This window comes from Chelonoidis abingdonii, chromosome 2 (assembly GCF_003597395.2).
Source record: "Chelonoidis abingdonii isolate Lonesome George chromosome 2, CheloAbing_2.0, whole genome shotgun sequence".
Classification (NCBI taxonomy): domain Eukaryota; kingdom Metazoa; phylum Chordata; order Testudines; family Testudinidae; genus Chelonoidis; species Chelonoidis abingdonii.
Genome location: NC_133770.1, coordinates 150,727,068 through 150,752,214, shown reverse-complemented (window position 1 = coordinate 150,752,214; position 25,147 = coordinate 150,727,068). Strand labels below are relative to the sequence as shown.

The 25,147-nt window shown below is 46.8% G+C and overlaps 1 protein-coding gene across 1 annotated transcript; it reads left to right on the top strand.

Annotated features, from left to right (window-relative positions):
- Window positions 1–532: 532 nt before the first annotated feature.
- On the top strand, window positions 533–24,436 carry SLC20A1 (solute carrier family 20 member 1). Its single transcript, XM_032790344.2, has 11 exons — window positions 533–622; window positions 4,948–5,554; window positions 5,690–5,830; window positions 6,257–6,342; window positions 9,573–9,669; window positions 11,902–12,021; window positions 15,059–15,313; window positions 15,548–16,109; window positions 16,395–16,580; window positions 17,610–17,694; window positions 23,346–24,436. Exons 2-11 carry the CDS (start codon window positions 5,203–5,205, stop codon window positions 23,505–23,507), a joined length of 2,046 nt encoding a protein of 681 aa, XP_032646235.1. The 5' UTR covers window positions 533–622; window positions 4,948–5,202; the 3' UTR covers window positions 23,508–24,436.
- The last annotated feature ends 711 nt before the right edge of the window (window positions 24,437–25,147 follow it).

Here is a 25,147-nt window from a genome sequence, read left to right as displayed (position 1 = left end):
CTTTCAGCCAGCAGATGACGTTCACTGGGAATGCAAGTCATGATCCTTCTAAAACCGGAACAAATAAGTGCAGGGACCATACAGGAGCCCAGGGTTGGACCCAGTCCCTTCTAGAAGGTTGGGAGAACAAGCATCCCATGGGAAACGGTGCGGGAAATAAACCAAGGGGGTCTTTCCCAGCTCCCGGGGGGACAGGAGGGAGGGAGGAAACCCAGGCGCTGGGCTCCCTGGTGGGGCTGGGAGCAGACCCTGCACTGGGGCAGACTCAGCCTGCTGGTGGGAGGCAGCGTTAGTACCAAGCCCTGTTCCCCATCTGCCGGCCAGGGCCCTGCGTTAGGGTCCAGAGTGAACAGCCCGTGGCCCGGGTCTACTGGAGCGGGAGCCCCGCCCACCACAGCAGGGGCCGTGGCCAGGATCCCGGGGTGGCGAATGGCCGCGCGGCAGCGAGAAAGGGGCTGCGTTCTCCCTGCGTCACGCGTCAGATGTGTGCTCGGAAGGGGGCGGGGCCGGATGGTCACGTGGCCGGCTCAGGCTATAAAGCGCGGCCGGCGCCGGCAGCAAGCTGCGTGCGCTGGGAGCTGGTCGGGACGGGGCGGCCGGCTTGAACCAGCTCGACACCGCGGTGAGCGCCGCGCTCGGGCAGGGGGAGTGGGGGGCTGCGCTCCGGCGGCGGAACGGGGCTGGGGCGGGCAGGGAAAGGGCGCGGGCGCGCTCCCTCCCCCGCACGTGCGCCCGGTGCCCGCGCGGCCTGGACACGCCTGAGGGCGAGACGCAGCGCGGAGGCAGCGGTTTCCTGCTGCGCGGGAAGGCCAAGGGCGGGCGCGGGCGGGGGGGGCGCAAGGGGGCTGTGCGGCGCTGCGCTGACGCCCCGGGTGTAAGGGACCTGGTGGGTGTTGGGGGCAGCAGGGGCCCTGGCTCCTCCAGGGCGTGGGGCGCCAGCGGGGTGGCGGGCGGTCCTGAGGCTGGGCGCTGGGGAGGTGGTGCGAGGTGCTCTGGGCACAGCCCCCTCCCGCTGGCAGCAGGGCACGCTCGGTTTGCTACTTGCGGGATGCCCACCTGCGTGCCCGGTGTCGCGGCCTGGCCGAGCTCGGGTCAGAGGAGCGTGGGGCTGCCCTTTCACAGGCCTTGGGCTGGTTGGGAGGGGAGGGCTCTCAGAGCAAAGTTTGAATTCACACGGAGGTGATGGACGTGCCATGTGGCTGCAGCAGGGCAGGCGAGCTAGGCAGGACTCTTCTGCCCCCTGGGCTAATTCACCTGGCCTGACTAGTGCAAAATGGAGGGTGAAGGTTGAGTTTGCTAGGATTTTATATTGAGGTAGCTGAGATCAGGCTCAGGTGGTTCTTAACTATTTGTAGCTAGTTTGAGGCCCCCATGTACCTCTCACCTGGGGCTTGATATAGCCAATTGACATGAAAACAAGTGACTTGTTCCCTTGAGGTTTTGACACTAAGGCCAGGTCTACAATAGGAAACTGGATTGATATAGTTCCACACCCCTGAATAAAGCTGGTTAGGTCAGTTTCACTCCCTGTGTAGACTGTGCTGGTCAATGGGTTCTCTTGTCAACCTAGCTAATGTCTCTTGGAGTTAGGGTTCTGGCTACAGCATAGGTAACCTGCTTGTCATTGTAGATAGTATCTTCACTGAAGTGCTGCTGGAGCATTTGAAGTGTGGAGAAACCCAAAGATGGCTAATTTGATGTAAAAACACTCCTTTTTTTGCTGTGAAGACTTAGCCTTAATGGGTGCCTAAAACAGAGAGGGGCTGAGTATCCACAGAGCCTGTTGATTTCCAGGTGCATGGTGACTATTTGGTTCCTCAAGTGATAAGGCTCACTTAGATGCCCTAATGTGGACTTCATAATTTCCTCAGGGGGCAGATGGTGGGCAGTCCCTCTTGAGAGGTTACATCTTGGAATCTGAGTGCCAGCTGGGTCCCTCACTTGAGATACTGCAGCCACATAGAAAACCCAGTCTTCTGCCTCCATGCAGCAGATGCTGTTTCCCCGGAGTGTGCTTTGTAGGCTTGCCTTTTCAGGCAGATTGTTCTCCCTTTCCTCCCTCCAGTCTAGTAGGGGGATGATCCTTGGCAGTGTTTCAGGGACTTTCAGTTTAAGTGGGCCTGTTGCTCAGGTGAAAGGTGTTGCTGCTTCCATTCCAACTCATGGTCAAGGTATCTGCAGTCCTTCCTCCTACTTTGCAGCAAAGGTGGTAATGGTGTGTGAGGAGATCTTGGGCTGGTGCAGTGCAAGACCTGATGTTAAATTGACTGGATATTAATCTCTTGCCTCCTTCTCACGCCAGGTCTACACTACGAGATTAAATCGATTTTAGATACGCAGTTTCAGCTACGAGAATAGTGTAGCTGAAATCGAATATCTAAAATCGATTTACTCACCTGTCTTCACCGCGCGGGATCGATCCGCGCGGCTCGCTGTGTTGAATCCGGAAGTCCGGTCGTCTAGCTGGAGTTCCGGAATCGATCTAAGCATGCTCTGGGATTGAGATATCGCGTCCAGACCAGACGCGATATTTCGATCCCCGAGCAATCGATTTTAACGTGCTGATCCGGCGCGTAGTCTAGACATGGCTTCTGTGTTGTGGTGAAGCATAACTGCAACACAGAAAGGGTAGAGGGGGAAATAACTGAGATGTAGGACCTTCTGATAACATCTGTGATGGGCTCCTTCCTTCCCAAATGCTCTTGGGGAAAGGCAAGAATCTTAATGAACAGTGTCTTTCCTGCTCTGATTCTTGAGGGCTGGGAGAGGGCTTGCTCCCTCTTCTGTTGGCTCTTTTCAGGGACATCCAGAGCCAGTGCAGTCACCCTGGGGACAGGCAGCAAACAAACCGAGAGAGTGAGTAATTTCTGCAGCAGCAATAGCCAGGCTAAGCACAAAAGACTGCAGCTTAGGACACAAGGTACTATGGGGAATTCAGCTGAGCTGCCAACATGCCTTACTCAAGTCATTGTTCAGGTACAGGATTTACAGACTGACTGGGGCTTTTCCTTATTTTGGTGCTTGTCCACACTAGGTAGAGGTGCTGTTACCTTTCAAATTTTAACATGTTAAAATCCTGGTGTAGATGGGGTAAGTTGCAGTTTTAAAATGTTAGCTGGCCAGGGATGAGCCATGGTGTTAGTTGTCTTGCACCAGGGCTTCAAAGGGAAGCCAGTTCCACTCTCCTGCTCCACTGCAGCTTGCGTCTGTGGCCTAGCAACAGCCCACTTAGTCCAGGAATCTCTGCTGGCAGCCAGAGCTAGCGATCTTGGGGTTTTGTTACACCCAAAGTGGTATCTGAACACCTGCTGCTTAATAGCAGTGGCAATAGTGAAGTCCTTTAAGGGCTTCATGAAGTCTGACATTTCTCTTTTTGGGGCCAAAACTCTGCTTGGGTAGAGGTGGTTTTTTGGTAGGGTTTTAAGGATTGAGAGGGCTCTGTGCTGAGTGTCTTCTATGTTGGAAAGAGCTGAAATTAGTAGACTCAGTGCCTGATGTGCCTACCTTCCAGCAGATAATTTTTTCCTTCCTTTTGCGGTTTTGGCTGCACTTCTCCCACCTTCTTGTATATGCCTTTATGGGGCCACAGCTATGCCTATCTGTGGCCCCATAAAGTTGCGGGGCATCATCAACCTCCTCCTAGCAGTGGCCAAAGTGGCAATCGTTAACACCAGAGAGGAGATGTTGACTGAGTGGGTTCTCTGACTGTGGAGCCTGTTTCCAGTCCTCTCTCCACTCACACATCCAGGCAGAGTTCTTCTGGGCAGCAATTGCTGGCTCCCTTGACGCCTTTGAGGATCAATGGGTGTTGTCCGGGGTTCTCTGCTTGGTGTCCCCTTCAGGTTCCCTACTTTTGACCCTCACCCTGACTTAGTTGTTTTTTTTTTTCTGTTGTCCCACATAATCCTGGGCCCTGTGGATCCTCCCCATAGGCTGGGGAAGAGTCTTTTAGTTCCTTCCTGGAACCCAACAAGGGCAGATAATATTTGTGGCCTGTTCAGGAAATACTTGGCCTGGAGTGTACCTTTCAGGCTAAAAGGGATGGTGGCTATGTTTTTCCTAATAGATTTAAGGTAGGGTTCTGTGGTACTGCCTGCTTGCTTTTAGGTCCTTGCTCCACACAGCAGCATGGTGAGTGTGTTGGAATCGGCCCCATTCTTCTAGTCCAGAGCTCGCATCTCTCCCCAAGGAAATAATTGATCTGGTACTTGCCATGGGTCTCATGCCCTCTTATTTTACCATGTTCAGCAACTAGACTCCACTAAAGTGCTCTCTAAAATCACTGGCTCAAATCCTCTTCTCTATAGGCTGGAGAGCGGTTCCATTCCCAATCCTGATGGCATTGTCAATGTGGTGGTACTCTTTTAAGCATGCCAGCAGTGGGGGAGCTGGCATTCAGCTTGGATGGTGGGAGGGTAGAAGAAATCACAAGGGATCTTGTGTCCCCATCTGCATTGTGGAACATAGGCAGAAGGCCAGGAATACAGCACTAATGGAGCAGCAGATAGTCAGAGTATGGCTACACTCAACTTCAAAGCGCTGCCGCGGGAGCACTGCTGCGGCAGTGCTTTGAAGTGCGAGTGTGGTTGCAGCGCCAGCGCTGCATGTACTCCACCTGCTCATGGGGATTAGCTTACAATGCTGGGAGCGCGTGGCACTGTTTATACTGGCGCTTTACAGTGCTGTATTTTGCAGAGCTCAGGGGGGGTGTTTTTTTTCCACACCCCTGAGCGAGAAAGTTGCAGTGCTGTAAAATGCCAGTGTAGCCATGGCCTGAGTTTCCTAATGGGTACCCAGTGTGGCCTCTAGCTGCTAAACAGGGGTGTAAGCTTGTATACTTGACCTTTCTCTAACTATTTGGGGGAAGTCTCACTATGCTATAGCCTTGTGCTCACTTAGCCAGCATCCATGGACCATGGGGACTCAGTTCTCCCTCTCTCATTTCAGGATGAAGAACTTGTGTTCTCTATTTTCTGCACCATGGAATTTTATTCAGCCCTTCTAATTCTCCAGAGCCACAGGAACTTTAGAAAAGAGATTCTCATACACACCGTATAGCAGTAACTCTCTGGTTCTGAACATATCTTTGTTTAGTTTATTTAATTTTGTAACATTATTTATTATAATATTTTCATACCTCATATTTTGTTTATGTATCAAAGTTGCAAATTCCTGTTAATTTGAAACCACTAAATTAATAACATGGAATCCACAACTGAATCAACAACGGCTCTGATGGATCTGCTAATAGGAAGTAAGGCATCTGGTCCCATGATAGCTTTCCTCTGGATGCTGATATTGGGCTTCATCATTGCCTTTGTGTTGGCGTTTTCTGTGGGTGCCAATGATGTGGCAAACTCATTCGGAACTGCAGTGGGGTCAGGTGTGGTGACTCTGCGGCAAGCATGTATCCTGGCATCTATCTTTGAAACGGTGGGCTCTGTTCTGCTGGGTGCTAAAGTGAGTGAGACCATCCGGAAGGGGTTGATTGACGTGGAGATGTACAACTCTACACAAGAGCTACTCATGGCCGGCTCAATCAGCGCTATGTTTGGTGAGTAACATTCTAGCTGTAGCAGCAAAGTGATTAAGTACACATGGATTAGTTATCTTGTTGGAGTGTCTGTCCCCAAATCTGCCATCTATTGTAATGGTGACTAGTCACTGAGACACAACTTTGTTGCTTTAGGGTCAGCTGTGTGGCAGCTAGCAGCTTCATTCCTGAGGCTTCCCATTTCTGGTACCCATTGTATTGTTGGAGCGACAATTGGCTTTTCGCTGGTGGCCAAAGGACAGAAAGGCGTCCAGTGGTCAGAGCTGCTTAAAATTGGTAAGTAAAGTACAACCCACTAGCTTTTTCATATGGTAAGGTGTGGCATTAATAAACCATCATAGAATATTAGGGTTGGAAGAGACCTCAGGAGGTCATCTAGTCCAATCCCCTCCTCAAAGCAGGACCAACACCAACTAAATCATCCCAGCCAGGGCTTTGCCAAGCTGGGCCTTAAAACCTCTAACGAAGGAGATTCCACCACCTCCCTAGGTAACCCATTCCAGTGCTTCACCACCTTCCTAGTGAAAGTGTTTCCTAATATCCAACCTAAACCTCCCCCACTGCAACCTGAGACCATTGCTCCTTGTTCTGTCTATGGCCTCGGACAACATTGGATTAGTATGAAAAAATAACTGGGTTTTACTGCCCAGAGCCACCTTCTAGTAGCCAGGATATTAATTGCCTCTTTATCTTCTGTCCTAGTGTTGTCCTGGTTCATCTCTCCCCTGCTTTCTGGCATCATGTCTGCTATCCTGTTCTTCCTTGTCCGTATGTTCATTCTTCGTAAGGTAAGGGTGCCAGATCTCCACAATGTGCATCTGCTGTGTGAAAATTGTTCTGCAACTGAAATTGTATGAGCCGATGATAGGAATAAGCGCTCCTGGTCAGGACAGTCTTAAATCCTTGTTACTGAGAACTTTGTGATCTTTTAATGTTTTGATCTATGCATCTCCCACACTAGCACCCTAGCTGCTGGGCTGCCCTTCATAATTACTGGGTACCTACTTGCCACAGGCTGATATGAACTTTTTTGTGGAGGAGGGAGCATAGAAATCCAGTGCAGTGTTCTGAGAAGCCCTGTCCCCAGCAGTGGGCATGGAAGAAGTTGCTGGGATAATAACCTGGCATAAGAAACTGTTTATCAATACCAGGCCTTGTTTGAATGGTCCATCTTTCATATCTGTCTCTGGCTAGTGGTTATCTCAGCACTCTGGAGACTTGAAGACAGGAGGAGCTTGCTCTTGTTGCCCTCCTATCCAAAGCAGCTAGTTCAGGGGTTAATATTGCATACCTATCTCATGTTCAACCGGATGGAGAACAGAAGCAGGCATAGCTTCTCCAGCAGCAGCAGCAGCATGAAACTGATAAGACGCTGGCTACTTGTGCTGCTGTCCAGTGCCTTGTGGGCTGCAAATCAAACTGACCAGTGTCATCTTGGCTTTGTGTTACAGTTGCTTTACCTAGTAGCAGTAGTTAATTCTGGCTGCAGACTGGAAAGCATCATTGCAACTAGAAGAGCTGGAAACTTCTCTTTAATAAAACGTGAAGTCTGTAGACACGGGCTTATACATCAGACTTCAAAGGACAGGCTAGCTGAGTAGACCAAATAAATTGTGAAATACCTTATCCTCAGACTCATTTCATGTTAATACCATTCTGGCTGCCTTTTGTTTGTATTATCCAAGTCTCTCTCTCTCTCTCCCCCCCAGCTTGTACTATGCAGTGTTGTAGCTGTTAGGATTGTAAAGAGAGCTCTTTAGTCTTTCAAAGGCAGGAGGGAATCCGGCACCTTGATTGCCACTTGACACTCAATGGAACAGTTTGTGGAAGTGCCAATTAGAGCTAGTTGTAACTTGAATGACCTGCCTTAGCATTAAAATGCTTGGGAGAGCTCTGCCCTTGTGATAGAAACTCTGCTTCTATGCATGACTGAACTGGCAGCTTGCCTACACAAGGAAACTTGGGGCTTGTCTACACTGGCCCTTTACAGCACCAAAACTTGCAGTGCTCAAGGGTGTGTTTTTTTTTCATACCCCTGAGTGAGAAAGTTGCAGTGCTGTAAAGTGCTGTTGTAGACCGTGCACCAGCACTGGGAGCTATTCTCCTTGTGGATGTAGTTTTTTTTTTTTTTCAAGAGCACTGGGAGAGACATGACATGTTCAAGCATGTGGCAGTGCTTTAACGTAGCCAGTGAAGACGTTCCCTTAGCAGCAGAACTGTACTGAGATAGATACCTGCCATAGCTCCCCACATAGCTTGAATGTGTCAACATAGGTAGTTGTATTGGCATAACTACAGCAATATAGTTTTGCTAATTTCTTGATGTAGGCAAGCCCTCATGGATCTTGGACTCGTGTCTTAAATTAAACCTGCAGACCAGAGGTTCCCAAAACAAGTTCTTGAGATTCCACCAACCTAAAACCAGTTGCTTGAACTTCAGGATGGGCTTTGTCTGGGAGGTTTGACTGTATTGGGCTGAACTCTACTCAACCAGTCAAATGCTTCCTGTTGTGAGGCTCCTTGGTTTGGAACTCTTTACAAACTGTTCTAGTAAGTGGAACAAAAGTAGCAGTTGGAAATGGGAGCATGAAATGAAACTTGTTTGAATGATTTAACACAAGCCACTCTATACTCCTGCTGTTCAGTATGCTGAGTAGATCAGTAATCTGAACATGAATTAACACTAAGCATGCTGGTAGTGTACAGACTAGATGACAATTAAAGCATCTGTTTAACCAGCATAGTCTGGTGTCCAGGATTCAACTTGTGTGTAAACAGCTTACAAATATAACCTCTGGAGTTACCAAGTGTATTTTGAGGATGTTATTGAGTAGCGTAAAATGAACTTCAGATCTCAAGTCTAACTCCTGTGGATTCTGCTTTGAAAAATGGAGTAACTGTTTTCTCCTAACTGTCCATGTTCATTTGCAACCTGGCAGTAGTTTATTTAGCACAGCTGTCTGATTGAAAGGCCAGTTATACAATATTAAAGTTGTACTTACTACTTAACACCTGTTCAGATGCTTTTGTAATAGGACAGAGCAAACATACTTTTCAATACATTAAATTTCACTGAACATTGAGCATCAGAACACTTGGATTTGGCTCCTGGTCAGCAGTCTCAAACAATGCCACTGCCTGGATGAGGTGTTGCTTTCAGTACACAGGAATGCTTTTGTGAATAATCTCTCTGAATCAGTCAAATGACTTGAACAACAATTGGGCTGACTCACCTGGGGAAATGAAGGAAAAAGCCCTTTTGACAAATGAGATTTTTTCCAAAAGAAAACTCCTCTTTTAGTGGATTGAAGCAAAGACTTCTAGAAAGTGCTGTTGAAAACTGACAGTTTTAGAGAGCATCTGTTCTGATGGATAGGCTATTGAATACTTGAGAGCAAACAGTCTTGGGACATAGTTACTTTGATGTCTAAAACTTAGAAGTAAAATGCTCTTAAGTGAGGAGTTCTCAAGCATCAGATTCCATCCACTCTTTCTGTGGGATGGGCTGTTCAAAAGGCAACATTGCTGTTTCAGGGAATGTGCATTTCTGCTTTGAAACAACAATGGCATCAGGGAGAGGCCCATTTCTGTCTTCAACATCGAAAGTGCTCTGCTCACTAGTAAGGAGAGAGACTAATTGGCAACCCTAAAACCCCACTGGATCTTGTGATGCACAAGTTCTAAGGATTCTTCAGGCCCAATTCTCTCCTTGCTAACTGCTATGCAATCCCACTGTGGACAGAGCTTTCACAGCTGTAATCGATAAGCCTGTAATTGGCATTTAGCAAACAATTCTGTTTGCACCAGAGACTCCCATCTCCCTCTTCTGGAGCTGCCTCTGCTGGGCTAGTAGGAGGGAAGTAGTAAACTTTTAAGTCTAAGTACACAAAATAGATCTTTGTAAGAAGTTATTTTTCTACACTCTTCCATGTAGAAGTGTACTTTGTGTCTGCTTTGCTGTTGGGTTCAGAGTCTGAGGTCTGGATTTGTATAGCATCAAAACTAATCTGTTTTACAGGCAGATCCAGTTCCAAATGGGTTGCGAGCTTTGCCAGTCTTCTATGCCTGTACTATTGGGATCAACCTCTTTTCCATCATGTACAGTGGTGCACCTTGTAAGTACATGTCAGAATACCTCAGCGCTACTTTTATAATTCTTTACAAAAACCTCCATTAAATGCATGATTTACCCCTTTTGCTTTACAGGGCTGAAATCTCCTAGAAGGCTGCTGGCCTGTGCTGGCTACAGAAGGCTGCAGGCTAGTGTGCGCTGAGTTCTAACCTAGATAGTTACCCAACCAAAGAGGCCTGCTCAAAGTCTAAATCACTACAGAGCTTTCTCCTTAGTCTTCACAGGAACAGCAGATAACATGACTTCCCCTTTCCCCTCTCCTACTTATGCTAGAGCTCAGAACCCAGCTGCTGAAGAGTCTCCTTAAGCTTTTCCTGTTCTCCAGTAAGGCTAGTTAGCACTGGAGTCTTGTATTGGATTTGCTCAGTTTGGCCTTTCCAGCATGACAGCTTGCTTGCTTTTCATCCCTAAGAATATATTAACTGCTCCAAAACTTCCTGACCAAGAAGAACAGGCATGTCCTAGCCGGCACAAGTACTCCGAAGAGGAATTCATGCTTCGGAGTTGAAATCTTTTGGGAGCTCCAGATAAAAATGTTTGTTAACTTTCTGTTGCGGTGGGGGGAGAAACACAGCTGACAAATGGAACAGACAGCTGCCATCATAATCCAACGTAGTTTGGGACAGAAGGGCCTGGAGACCTGCAGAGTTAAAAGGCAAACTGTAGAAAATATCAGTCACAGCTGCCTTAACAATCAGTTTCAAAACTCTGTATACTGAACTACTTTATTCAGGGCCTTCTGCCTTGGACTGTGCTGGCAGCTTCAGCTGGGGCTTTTTGCTGTGATGTATTATAAAACAGGTCATCAAGGAACCAGAGCTAGCTAAAGGCTGACAGTGGCAGGTATTCAGTGTCATATTAGATACTTTAGATCTATTCAGTATTTAGTAGTGAATAGCCTGGTGTGTAGCTATGAAGTAATGACTCCAGCTTTCCCTTCATACATTGGTCCCTTCAAATGCACTTTATGGTCCTGAAATTCTAACAGGTGTTGCAGTACTAATGGAGTTCAGCCAAAGTGGTGTTTATGCCTGTCAATGACATTGTCTAGTGAAGTAGGGATCTTAACCAGTTAAAGCATAAACAGCATTGCACCATGTGATCCGGTTTATAAGTTTGCACATTACTAGCCAGATTCATGTCGAATTTACATTCTGTAGACAAGGTTTGGTTAAACTTTGTTCCACTTTAGCTGGGGGTTTTGCCAGACTCTGTATTTGTTGTAAGCTGCTATTAGTGTTCCATGTTAACTAAGCAATATGAAATAGATGTGACATTGTGCACTTGACCTCTGCAGTTCCTTTATCTGCCCTCTATGTACTGGGAGTGTTTATAGTTCTTGGCTGCAGCAGAAAATGCAGAAGCATTTTGATGGCCATTTAGCAAACACCTGATACCTTAGCTTAAGGCTATAGTAAATATAAGTGAGTAAGCATCTATGGAAAAAAGTCCAGCTACTCATTTGTAAATGCTTGTGTAACTAGGTCAGTTAACACCTTAAAGCCTCTCCTGTTTCAAGAGATGTCGATTTGGTTCTAATTTAAAACTGAGTGCTCTGGAGTGAGATGCAGAAGCCATCATTGTTGCACCATGTGGCTGGAAAAGTCCTATCCTGTCACAAACCTAAAATGCCACATCACTATAAATCTGTTAGAGATCTCCTGTGGGTACAACTCTTCTCCTCCTGGCTATTAGCAGACTGGCATGCCAGGGGGAATAGCACTGTCTGCTGCAGCAGCAGACTTGCTGCAATGTCAAAGCAAAAAAGCAAGTCAGGACATAAGCCTCTGTGTATACTGTATTGACAACTAAACTGAGGGAAGGATGGTAGAGCATGTCTAGTCAGTTGCTGCTGGGTCACCAGCATGCACAATGCTCTCAGTAATCCAGTTTTCCCTGGGGAGGGGAGAGGTCAGGAGAGTCTCCGAACATGTGAAAGAGATTAGCTGGGGAGAGATTGTAATCTGGTGGGGGCTCCCATGTGGGTTAAGCGCTAATTTTTGCGGGGTTAGTATTGGATTTTCTATTACATATTCACATCTCTCAGATTTTCTGTTAATATAGCAAAGCTGGTGCAGGACACTGCAGACTCCTGGGAGGCAGCAGTGAATGTCATGTGCCAAGCATCCTTCCATCCAGTTTTGTGAAGAGGATAGTCATACATTGAAGGGGCTCTTGCCCTGGGGTTTTCAAGATTCATTGTTTTATTTCCTAGTGCTGGGCTTTGACAAACTTCCTATCTGGGGTATCCTTCTAATTTCCGCGGGGAGTGCTGTTGTCTGTGCTCTCATCGTCTGGTTCTTTGTGTGTCCAAGAATGAAAAAGAAAATAGAACGTAAGTAATACTTTAGAATGACATAAAATCACATGTTCTGCTTAATGAGTTACTTAAATATCCTGTTTTGGCTTATCTTGCTTGTGGGTGTGGGGAGGGGCAGGGGAGTGTCTTACAAATCTCACCTTTAACAGTCTATTTTATTAAAGGATCCTAAGTGTGGGGGGTTAGCACTCAGATCTCACTCAGCTGCCTCTGAAAATCTCATGAGTCACTTAAGTACTGTATTTGTAATCAAGCTTTTGCTGGTTACTATAAAACTAAACTTGCTTATAACAAGAGGTGGCTTCTAAGAGGGCCCCTTAAGCATGCTTCTAGCTCAGTAGCCATCCACTGGCAAGAAAGTACTGTTGATAGGCTGCAGCCTAACTTCTGTGCCTACTTATCTGTTTTGGATCAAGCTGCATGGAGTAGGCTTTAGGCATGCAGCACAGAACAATTACCTGGAGTGGATATACTCCTAAACAGCACTATTTCATTATTAGTCTTAAAGGGTGCCCAGGGTAGAGAATGCAGGAGGCAGTGTGCCTAATTGTGGCATATAACCTTTAATACCATATGTACCTAATGAGCAATCTGACCTTGCTGATGCAGATTAGTTTTAAGTAGGTGATCTCATAAAGTCCCTGCCCTGTAGCAAAGAATACCTGTTGAAAGGCACTCAAATAGCATTCCTCAGCTTTACCTTCCTAATGTTTGAGGGGCTTCTCTATAAATTACATGCGAGACTTGGGAGAGGCATCTTAAGCAATAAGTAAGAAAATATCTATTCACAAGTACCCATGTCAGGTTTGCATAAGTGGTGAGAGACTAAGCTTGTTAAATGCTTTCTGGTTGCCTTTGAAATTTGTCTAGAGACAGCTCATCCTTGTAGCTGTTAAAAGAGTTTATACTCTTGCCGGTAATTCAATTTCCCCCCTTGCTAATGTAACTTAGCAAGTCTGCAGCTGGCGTGTGTGGGGAGGCGGGTGGTTCAGCATAGCCTATTCCTAAGCAGAACCCCGGTGACGCACATACTGCAGTACTTTGAGCAGCCCTATAGAGCGCTGCAGCAGAACTAGAACTACACAGGTTTTATGCTATTAGTATCTGACCAAGTGCTTTCATATAGCACAGATTGGGAAGATTTTAAGTGACTTCTAGTGTTCTTGCTCTGAAGATTTGAAGCATTTGTTAGCTTTGCCCTCCCTCCTGTAAGGTAGAAGTCTTTCCATTTTATGGCCTAGAGAAACAGGCAGATGTTAAAGCCAATTTTCAGTCCTGGCTATGCGGTTAGGCTTTTTAAGTACCAGGCCATGCTTTCTCAGAGAAGAGCTGAGAACCCACAGCTCCTTTGGGAGTCATTGGAGACCTATGTTCAGATTCTCTGGAAAATACTATTTGTATTTAGGTGCCTGCTTAGGCAGCCAAAAGTGAATTTAGGCCAAGGTCCGTGCAGTCAGTCAGGATCACTCCAGAGTCCCAGTTCTGCCTTAACTAGTAGACTACCTTTCAAACATGAACAGAAACAAAGTTTCACCATCAAGGCTCTAAATTAGAGCTGAGTGAATAATACACTTTTTGGTTTGGGGGCCAAACAGATCCTCACTTTCAATTTGAAACTAGCCAGTGTTTCTCCCTGGAATGAGAACCAAAATTTTTTTTATGGGGTTTGTCTGGCCCAGACAAATTGTGGTGTGTTTGGTTATTTAGGTGGCTTTCACTTTTTTGGTTTTTATAACTAAATTTCAAAACAAATCACCGTTTTGAAAGTTAAAACATACAACATGAAACGCTGTTTTGCAAGGGCCAGAATGAACCATTTCAACAGAGTGGATGAAGTAATTCTTTTTTTGCAATGTTTCTCAACCTTTTTGATACCAGAGACCAGCTTGCTGCCTTCCTAAACTGTCAGGGAGATCTCAGGAACCGGTGTTGGTCCACAGACGGGTTGTTGAGAAACACCATTTTATTAGTTCAGCTTCTGTGGGGGGGGGGGGAAGGAAGCTGATCCAATAAAAATTCCTCACCCACCTTGTCTCTAATATCCTAAACCAACACCGCTATAACACTATTTTCCCATTACCTTTTTAGCAGACTTATTGTTTGCTGAATTTTTTTTTGCCTGCCTCTATTCCAGATGTTTAAAGTTGTGAGAGCTTTAAAGCCGAGCTTGGTTCATTTTTCCAAAACACTTCTTGCAGTGGAAACCCTAGTGTTGTCATGGCTCATCACCTTCCTGCCTAGTGCAGTCTCTGTATTGTCACATACTTTAACCCAATGAAAGGCACAGATGAGTCACCTGTATACGCCTATGGCTCGTGCATGACAAAGTGCAAATTGCAACACTTCATTAATGATACCCTGTTGAGAGACTTGCTGCTTAACACTGCTCCCAAGAAGAGTGGCTCTGTCATCTGTATTTAAAATCTTAACTTGTAATCAAAATAAGTTTTCTTTCGCACCATTGTAGTGTGGTGCAAGTCTTGGCCATATCATGGGCCAGCTCTCAACCATGTAACTTCTCTGGGCTGCTGTTTGTGCAATACTAAGAATGTATCTTTAGCTTTTCCTAATACAAAAGTGGAGGCAAAGTATTGGCACCATCTGTCCAGTCAGTTCCTGGTGGCCCACCACTATTCTCATTGTGGAGGGAAGAACCAGTGCTCTGGGAGTAACAAACACAGAGCCCTGCTATGCCATTAGTCACTCTGCCAGTTATAACCATGCCTATACTGGGTGCCAAGAGGGGGCTTGAAATAGTGTGTGTAAAAGAAAAAAGGCACAGTTCAGACTAGTGAGTTCTGTCTGGAGATCTGGCTGTCACATGCACAGCACATGTGTAACACATCTAAGCATGTGAGTAGTTAGTTGGTTACTAACTTGAGCTGTAAACTGAAATCCCGCATGCATAAATCTGGGTTCTGACAGGTGGGAGCGTTGCTCAGGTCTCAGTGGATGCAGAGTAGGCTGGAATCAGGTGCTAATGGCTGAATGGGCTTGAAATGGCAGTAGCCTTTGGGAAAGGAGACTACTAAGTCATTGCTTCTTTCCACAGGAGAGGTCAAGTCGAGTCCTTCTGAGAGCCCCTTGATGGACCAAAAAAACAGCCAGAAGGAAGACCAAGATGAGTATAAAGTGCCACTGGGCAACGGCGTGGGTGACAAGAGCCCTGTCACTGATGTGTCTGCCATGCATCACAGGGCAACAGTGGAGGAGAGAGCAGTCTCCTTCAATCTGGGAGATGTGGAGGAAGCCCCAGAGCGGGAGAGGCTCCCTAGTGTTGACCTGAAGGAAACCAACATTGATAGTGGTGAGTTGGGGTTAGCACCTGCCTTGACTCAAGGCCTTATGGCTGGAGGTTGAGATGGCCCTGGCAAGTCCAGATGAAGTGGGAATCCCTTAAGCATGCCATGTGGAGGCAAATAGATCAGGGAATCATGATACAAGCATGAGGTCTGTAGTGTTTTTAGTTTGGCTCCTGTTTGAGGTATGTTCCTCGCTCCTGGACATGTGGATGTGGGTTAAACTCAAGTTCCATTTGCAGGAGCTGTGCAGTTACCCAGTGGCAACCTTGTTCAGTTCAACCAAGCTGTCAGCAATCAGATCAATTCCAGTGGCCACTACCAGTACCACACCGTGCACAAGGATTCGGGCCTGTACAAAGAGCTGCTGCACAAGCTTCACCTGGCCAAAGTGGGCGATTGCATGGGGGACTCTGGCGACAAGCCCCTGAGACGCAACAACAGCTATACGTCGTACACTATGGCCATCTGTGGCATGCCGCTGGATTCATTCCGTGCCAAAGAGGGTGAGCCCAAGGGGGAGGAGATGGAAAAGCTGACCTGGCCTGGAGCAGACACTAAGAAGAGGATCCGTATGGACAGCTACACTAGCTACTGCAATGCTGTGGCAGAAACCCACCCAGCTGCTGATGTGGATATGGATGTAGGCAAGGTGGAGATAGGCAGTGGTGACAGGAAGTGCAGCACTGGTTCTCTGGAGGAGTGGCATGACCAGGATAGACCAGAAGTGTCCCTGCTCTTCCAGTTCTTGCAGATTCTCACCGCCTGCTTTGGTTCCTTTGCTCATGGCGGCAATGATGTCAGGTCAGTAGACTTAATCTACGTGATGGGTTTTAGCTGGTTATGCTCACTGCAAATGTTAATGCAATATGTTCACTGCTTCTCTAGAGCATGTATGCCTAGCATGCTGGTGTGAAAGCTGCTTATTGTGAGGGCTCATCTGGTAAATACTTGCTCCCCACTAACCTGGTCATCCAGAAAATGTTGCAAGTTAGAGTTTATAGGAAGATTAGAGTTCATCACTTCAAGTCAGCAGCATGGAAAGATTCCTTAATTGTCTGACTGGAATGCATCTTTGTTTCCTTCTAGCAATGCCATTGGCCCTCTAGTGGCTCTGTACCTAGTCTATCAGACAGGTGATGTGGCTGCCAAAGTGGCAACTCCCATCTGGCTGCTGCTATATGGAGGTGCTGGAATCTGCATTGGCCTGTGGGTCTGGGGGAGAAGAGTCATTCAGACTATGGGAAAGGATCTGACTCCCATCACACCATCTAGGTAAGTTGCTTCATGGGGGACACAGGAGGATGCTTATGGTATTTTCAGTATACTGTTTCCTCTGTACTCACCACTGTGTACCTAACACATTACTCAGAGGCTGGGTGGGCATGTAATTGTACAATGCGGAGTCTGCAGCCTACTGAAATTGAAAGGTTCATTAATTCTTTCCAGCTTGTTTGCTCACGTTCCAAACCTCCTAGTGCTCTGAGGTACAATAGCTTTGATAGTCATGACATGTGGTGGGTTTCCTTCAGGAAGACCACTCCACAAATATCACCCTTAATTGACGTTTCCATTGGTATCTGTTCAAATTCACGTATTAGAACCATGGCTGTGGGATCAGGTACTTGTACTAAACACACATGCCTTCCTCTCTAGGTCAAAAGCCAGAAGAGCTGAACCTTCCACTGTACCTTATAGCTCCACCCTCTAGAGCTGGGGGGTGGACTGCAAAGATCATCTACTGAATTTCCTGCCACCATCTCCAGGTGGCTATCCTAAAGGGGACTTATCTCTGATATCCAGGTCCAAGATCATATCAGGGCAATACAGATCAAAGCAAATGCCTTGAGGAATTGAATACAAATAACTACTGAGCTCAGTGAGTGACAGTGTGAACTCTGCTTAGTCTCCATTGTGTAAAGGGGGTTGCCCTAGAGTTTGACTTACCTAAATTCCTGCAGAGATGCATGTATCCACTAGAAATGGAAGGAAAAATGAAGCTCTGATTCAAGATCTCTAGTCTTGCTTCTGGCCTCCAGCTAGGAGCTGTCAAGAAGTCCCAGGTGCACTCTCCATACAAAGCACAAGTGTGTGTGTGTGTGTGTTAGATTTTTTTTTTTTTTTTTTAATGCCTTAACAATTAAACTAGTTAATGAGAGAGACCTGGAACCCTGCACAGAACAGGAGCCATAAGCCAAAGTTCTATACGTGCCATGCCATGGACTGTCTGGTGTGCAGGAATCCCTTGCTGACATTGTGTGGCTTATATCAGCCTCTGATATTACTATCTTTGTGTATACACAGTGGCTTCAGCATTGAACTGGCATCTGCTCTGACTGTGGTGATTGCATCAAATGTTGGTCTTCCTATCAGTACAACGCACTGCAAAGTAAGTGAAATGCTTGTCTCTATGTTAAATGGCTCCTGTGGTGACCTGCCTATGAGTTCTGCAGTAAGTGTCACTACTGTCTCAGGAGATGGAGTTAGTGGTGTAGGGTGTAGGACCAGAAGCGATGGTCTGGTCTACTGAATGAGAATCCAGTTGTCTCCCAAGTACTACTTCTTGCCTTTTTTTCCTCCTCAATCTCAGATCTGGTTTGTATTGACTTCTAGTAGAATAGCTTCCAAAATATACCAAGCATTGGTCTTGAGTTTGACAGGTCTACAATTTGTATGCAGATCTGTCCATCTGTGGATAATGAACATAGAGTAAATGTAGGAAGTGGTGGAGGGAGAAGCTGAAGAGAAATACACATTGAGGAAAAGTACTGAACTACTTTTTCTCTGCAGAGGGCTGGTCACTACCTCCCCATGCTGTGCTGCCCAGTGCAGTAGTCTGGGAGCTGACCTTGTTCATGAAGACAGAGGCAAAAAAAGCATTGAGTACATTAGCTTTTTCCACATCCTGTCACTTGGTTGCCTCCCTCATTGAGTAAGTGGCCCACACTTTCCTCAAGTTTTTTCTTGTTCCTAACATACCTGAAGAAACCCTTCTTGTTACACTTAACATCTCTTGCTAGCTGCAACTCCAAATGTGATTTGGCCTTCTTGATTTCACTCCTGCATGCCTGAGCAATATTTTTATGCTCCTTCCTGGTCATTTGTCCAGTCTTCCACTTCTTGTAAGCTGCTTTTTTGTGTTTAAGATCAGCAAAGATTTCACTGTTGAGCTAAGCTGGTTGCTTGCCATATTTACTATTCTTTCTACACATTGGGATAGTTTGGTCCCGCAACCTCAATAAGAATTCTTTAAAATACAGCCAGCTCTCCTGGACTCTTTTCCTCCTCATGTTATTATCCCAGGGGATCCTGCCCATCAGTTCCTTGAGGGAGTCAGTCTGCTTTTCTTAAGTCCAGGGTCTGTGTTCTGCTCTCCTTTCTTTCTGTGTCAGGATCCTGAACTCTGCCATCTCATGGTCACTGCCTCCCAGGTTCCCATCCACTTTTGCTTCCCCTACTAATTCTTCCCTGTTGATGAGCAGCAGGTCAAGAAGAGTTCTGCCCCTAGCTGGTTCCTCCAGCACTTGCCACCAGGAGATTGTCCCCTACACTTGCTGGATTGTCTGTGCACCACTTTATTGCTCTCCCAGCAGATATCAGGGTGATTGAACTCTCCCATGAGAACCAGGGCCTGCAATCTAGTAATTTCTAGTTGCCGGAAGAAAGCCTTGTCCACCTCATCCCCGTGGTCTATAGCAGATTCCTATCATGACATCACCCTTGTTGCTCTCACTTCTAAACTTAATCCAGGGACTCAAGTTTTTCTGCAGTTTCATACTGGAGCTCTGAGCAGCCATGCTGCTCATACATACAGTGCAACTCCCCCACCTTCTCTGCCCTGCCTATCCTTTCTGAACAGTTTATATCCATCCATGACAGTGCTCCAGTCATATGAGTTATCCCACCAAGTCTGTTGTTCCAATAACATCATAGTTCCTTGACTGCTAGGATGTCCAGTTCTCCCTACTTGTTTCTCAGGCTTCTTGCATTTGTGTATAGGTACTTAAGATAACTCGCTGATCATCCTGCTTTCTCAGTATGAGGCAGGAATCCTCCCCTCTTGTGCTCTCCTGCTCATGCTTCCTCCTGGTATCCCATTTCCCCACTTACGTCAGGGCTTTGGTCTCCTTCCCTGATGAACCTAGTTTAAAGCCCTCCTCACTAGGTTAGCCTGCTTGTGAAGATGCTTTTCCCTCTCTCCGTTAGATGGATCCCATCTCTGCCTAGCACTCCTTCTTGGAGCACCATCCCATGGTCAAAGAATCCAAAGCCTTCTCTCCGACACCATCTGCGTAGCCATTCGCTGACTTCCACTATTCAGTGGTCTCTACCCAGGCCTTTTCCTTCCACACGGAGGATGGACGAGAACACCATTTGCACCTCAGACTCCTTTATCCTTCTTCCCAGAGCCACGTAGTCTGCAGTGATCTGCTCAAGGTCATTCCTGGCAGTATTCTTGGTGCCCATGTGGAGAAGCAGGAAGGGTAATGATCCAAGGTCTTGAGTCTTGGCAGTCTCTCTGTCACATTGTGAATCCTAGCTCCTGGCAAGCAGCAGACGTCTTGGTTTTCCTGGTCAGGGCAGCAGATGACTCAGTCCCCCTAAGGAGGGAGTCCCCAACCACCATCCCCACCTGCCGCCTTCTCTTGGGAGCAGTGGTCATGGAAACCCCATCCCTAGGACAGTGCATATCAAGCCTTCCAGTCAATGGAGTCTCCTTCTGCTCCCTTCCCTCAGATGTATCATCTAGTCTGCTCTCTGCATTAGTACCTGTGGGGAGAACATGAAAACGGTTGCTCACCTGTATATCCATTGCTGGTACATGGACACTCCTCTTCCCTCTGGAGGTCACATGCTGCCAAATTTCTTCACCGTCCTTCTGTTCCCACTGTACAGCCTGCTGATTCTTCAGAATGTTGTACCCATAGAAGCTTATTCAGACATCTGTCCAGGAAATCCTCATTTTTTCTTATGCCATGCAGGTTCGATAGTTGTTTCTCCAGACCTCGAACCTTCTCTTCCAATATGGAGACCAGCTTGCACTTTGTGCAAAGTCGTGTCTGTCCTGCGAAAGAGACAAACATGGCACATCCTGTGCAGGTAACAGCTGAACACTCACCATCATATTACCTTCATTCAAAGAGCTTCCTCAGCTGTTGCAGTAACTACTCAGAGAAGTCTGCAAGATGAAAGCCTCAGTGCACTCTCCCCAGGTGAACTCCCAGGCAAACTCCTTCTGTTAGCCTCTGCTGTTAGCTGCTCAGCTGGTTCACTGCTGACTGCCTTTTTAGAACAGTCAGGCCCACTGAAAGCACTCCCAATTCACACTTTTCAAACAATCAAGCGCATGGTCAAACTGGCGCTGCAACAGACACTCAATGCAGCATGTAGTGTACCTCCTCAGAGGCGGAGTTGGTGGATGTGATTGCAGAGCCATTGGCCATTATCTTTGAAAACTCATGGTGATCTGGGGGAGGTCCTGGATAACTGGAAAAAGGCTAATGTAGTGCCCATCTTAAAGGAGGAAGATCTGGGGAACTGCAGGCCAGTCAGCCTAACCTCAGTCCCTGGAAGAATCCTGGAGCAGGTCCTCAGGGAATCAATTCTGAAGTCCTTAGAGGAGAGGAAAGTGATCAGGAACAGTCAACTTGGATTCACCAAGGGGAAGTCATGCCTGACTAACCTAATTGCCTTCTATGATGAACTGTCTCTGTGAATGAGGAGAAAGCAGTGGATATGGTGTTCCTTGACTTTAGCAAAGATTTTGATACGGTCTCCTACGGTATTCTTGCCAGGAAGCTAAGGAAGTACAGGCTGGATGAATGGACTATAAGGTGGATAGAAAGCTGGCTGGATCGTCAGGCTCAACAGGTAGTGATCAATGGCTCCATGTCTACTTGGCAGCCAGTATCAGAGTGCCCCAAGGGCTAGTCCTGGGGACAGTTTTGTTCAAAAATCTTCATTATTGATCTGGAGGATGGTGTGGACTGCACCCTCAGCAAGTTTGCAGATGACACTAAACTGGGAGGAGTGGTAGATATGCTGGAGGGTAGGGATAGGATACAGAGGGACCTAGACAAATTAGAGGATTGGTCCAAAAGAAATCTGAGGTTCAACAAGGACAAGTGCAGAGTCCTGCTCTTAGGACAGAAAAATCCCATGCACTGCTACAAACTAGGGACCAAATGGCTTGGCAGCAAGTTCTGCCGCAGGACCTAGGGGCTATAGTAAACTAGAAGCTGATATAAGTCAGCAGTGTGCCCTTGTCGCCAAGAAGGCTAACAGCATCTGGGCTGTATAAGTAGGAGCACTCCAGCAGATCAAGGGCATGATCATTCCCTCTATTTGGCATTGGTGAGACCTCATCTGGATACCGTGTCCAGTTTTGGGCCCCACAATTACAAAAAGATGTGGAAAAATTGGAAAGAGTCCACGGAGGGCAACAAAAATGATTAGGAGGCTGGGGCATATGACTTACGAGGAGAGGCTGATGAAACTGGGATTGTTTAGTCCTGCAAGAAGAGAAGATGAGGGGGGATTTGATAGCTGCTTTCAACTACTGGAAAGGAGGTTCCAAAGAGGATGAATGATCTAGACTGTTCTCAGTGGTACAGATGACAGAACAAGGAGTAATGGTCTCAAGTTGGCATGGGGGAGGTTAGGTTGGATATTAGGAACACTATTTCACTAGGAGGGTGGTGAGCACTGGAATGGGTTACCTAAGGAGGTGGTGGATCTCCTTCCTTAGAGGTTTTTAAGGTCAGGCTTGACAAAGCCCTGGCTGGGCTATTTAGTTGGGGATTTGTCCTGCTTTGAGCAGGGGGTTGGACTAGATACCTCCTGAGGTCCCTTCCAACCCTGACATTCTTTGATTCAATGATACTTAGGCACCATACTGTAGTAGAACAAAAAACAGCTGTCAGACAGACCCATTACAAAGCTGCCAAGCTCCCTGGGCCACTCAGGTCATGGGGAAACTTCGTTCCTATAGGCCGTACACTTGTGCATCAGATGCCTGTAATCTCATTGTGAAACTCTTCTCTGCTGGTCCCTTGCTGCCTGTCTTCATGCTGTGCTGGCTGTGCACCACAGTTCCAGCAGGGAGACTGCTCTCCATAATGTGCACAAAGCACTTGGCCACATTTCAGCATGACTCAGGTTTTCCCTGGGCAAGTCTCATTGGATTCAGGCTTGTCTTGTATCTGAACCTAGTCAATGCTGCTGTCTTCTTAGTAAGGCCATATTGGAAACTGAGTTTGCCTGTGGAGGGGCAACATGTTGGGAGGCTGACAGATTGGAGAGGATACCTGAAGAGCTACAAGAATTACCTGAAGTCTAGAAAACCTGCCTTAGATTGAGCTTTTAGTCTAACTATCTTATTTAGAGAAGGCTGAGGTAAACTTTGAGAGCTGGGGGCATACTTCTAGCAGATAAAGGCAGAATAAGATCAGTATCTGGAAGCTGAAGGTAGTACATTGGTTTTCAAACTTGAGGGTGCCCCCCAGGCACCATGAGGTTATTGGGTGTGCAAGGACCTGACTGGTTATGGATTTTTTTTTAAGATTATCAAGTAGGTACTAATCTTATTCCCTGGGGATCCTATCCAACCCTAGTGTGCCTTGGTGCAGGGTGGTTGGGAGGAGGCTGGGCCCCATTAGCCATGGGAACTGCACAACCTTTGGAGAACTTAGTCCCCTGTGGCTTCACTGGGAATCAACATGGCAGCTGTGCTAAACAGGTGTCCTGGCCCCATTGCAGTGACATCACACCTGGTGCATGTGCAGGTAGGGGGTGGAGCAGCCATGCATGAGTTCCAACTCTAGGCAGCTGGGATTTGGGTGGGGTGCACAAGCTGCCTCCTGGTATGTGCTGCTCAGTCTCTAAAAATGGCAATGTCTTTCTAAGATACTCTAGCTGACTAGAAGCTGTTGAGTTTGATGCTGGAAGCACTAGGTGGTGGTCTCTGGCCTGCTATGCAGGAGCTGAGACCCTAGTGGTCTCCTAGTCTTTAAATTGGTCCCTTTGGTGTATCTTCCATAGGTGGGCTCTGTGGTCTCAGTGGGCTGGCTCCGTTCCAGGAAGGCTGTGGACTGGCGTCTCTTCCGTAACATCTTCCTGGCATGGTTTGTCACTGTTCCGATTTCTGGCCTCATCAGTGCAGCTATCATGGCACTGTTCAAGTATGCCATCCTGGGAGTGTGAGACCAGCTCGAGTGAAATCCATATCATCTCACTGCTCTGAGCAACTGAAACAGTGCTAGGGTGACTCGCCTGGGGAGGAGATGGGAATATTGCATTTATGCTGTAACTGCTTTCATGCTAAGTGAGTCATCTCTAAATTAGCTGCAAAATAACCAGTGCCCCTGACCTCATTAAGGTCAGTTTCCTGTTTGGGCTGTGAATTACTGTACATATTTCTATATTCTTTTGTATCAAGCTTACCTTCCATTATGTATGTTTGTCACTGAGGTATTCTTTTTTAAATTTGTTTTTCCTTGACGCTAAATCTTAGAACTGGCAGGCACAGTAAATTCTGGTGTGACCAGCTTGGAGGGGTGACTGTTCCACTGACACGTTTGCTCTAGGTTAGCAGTAATGGGCACTATACCCAGCAGCCACACTTATTTTTTTAAAAAATAAAACTTTTAAACTAAACATACCTATTGGCTGACTCCCTGTGGAGCAATACCTATTACACACCATTTCCTGACTCCCCCCACCCCCACATCCTCTGCAGCTCATGTGGTACCTGTGAGACATGTTGCCACCTCCCCAAGAGCTGTGAAAGATGCTGGGGTTGGTTCTTGCTGGGAAGCATGTCGTATGTCTAGCTTTGCTTCCATTTCAGTACTTACAGGTGCGAACAAGAGAAACCTGCAGTACCATGATGCTCCGGTCTTGTGTTGTCTTTTCATTTTGTGCAACTGCACCTGAAGCTCTGGTGGAAGAATTTTGTTTTGAATTTAAGATGGGCTATACTCTTAACAGTTGATTTAAATGTTGAGATCATTGACTGCTCCCTCCCCCAACTAGCCAAGAACCTAGCTCTCTCCAGTGACCCTGACACTACAGGACTCTGCTCCCCATTGCTACCTCTAACTAAATAAAAGCTTGATTTTTTAAAACAAAAATCTTCTTTGGGATTTTCCATCCAGTGAAGAGTTAACATTGATTCCACAAGCAGTGTGCTCCATCCCATGATCTTAGCGTGACTAGCTACAGCTGGAGGAACATGACCCCCTTCCAAAGCTACAGCAGCTGGCAGGATTTGAGTGTGCTATCTGGGTAACCCAGACCCTCCCTGATCTAATAAGCCAGCAGCAAGAGCATGTACAAAAACTACAAGCAGCAGGAAGGGAACTAAGGTTGAGATCAGGGAAGGATCCTCTGTGGTCTAAACTCTGTTGTTTGCCTGAGGAAAGCAGTAGGTGCCTAACTGCAGAGTCATTAGAAGCTGCCCTTGGCTACTGCTAGAACAGCTGCATTGCTATGTCCAACCTCTCATTTTCTTAGCTGATGTGCTGTTAAGAGGCTTCTCAGGCACACATACTTGGTTTAAATCAACCCCTGATTTTGGCACACCCTCTAATCCAGTGCTCAGTCTGTTTTTGTCAATTGAGGATTAAAAACCTAGCCTGAATGCTCATTGGTGCAGTGTACTTAAGTCAGGGCAGTCCTAGCTGGTGCTGTCACTGTAACAGCTAGGCCCATATCAAATACTGATGTTCCCCAGCTTATGCAAGCATTCTATTCTGGAACATCTTGTATCTCCAACCATTACATGGAAACCCCCACCCCTCCTATTTCTAGTTCACAGAACTTTTCCATAAGCTTGGATGTGT

What these genes read in the sequence shown, in the direction of transcription:
- SLC20A1 (XM_032790344.2), top strand. Translation starts at nt 5,203, where the DNA reads ATGGAATCCACAACTGAATCAACAACGGCTCTGATGGATCTGCTAATA. An exon ending in GTATGTTCATTCTTCGTAAG is followed by an intron (nt 6,343 to 9,572) that starts GTAAGGGTGCCA and finishes TCTGTTTTACAG; the next exon opens with GCAGATCCAGTTCCAAATGG. An exon ending in TCAGTACAACGCACTGCAAA is followed by an intron (nt 17,695 to 23,345) that starts GTAAGTGAAATG and finishes TATCTTCCATAG; the next exon opens with GTGGGCTCTGTGGTCTCAGT.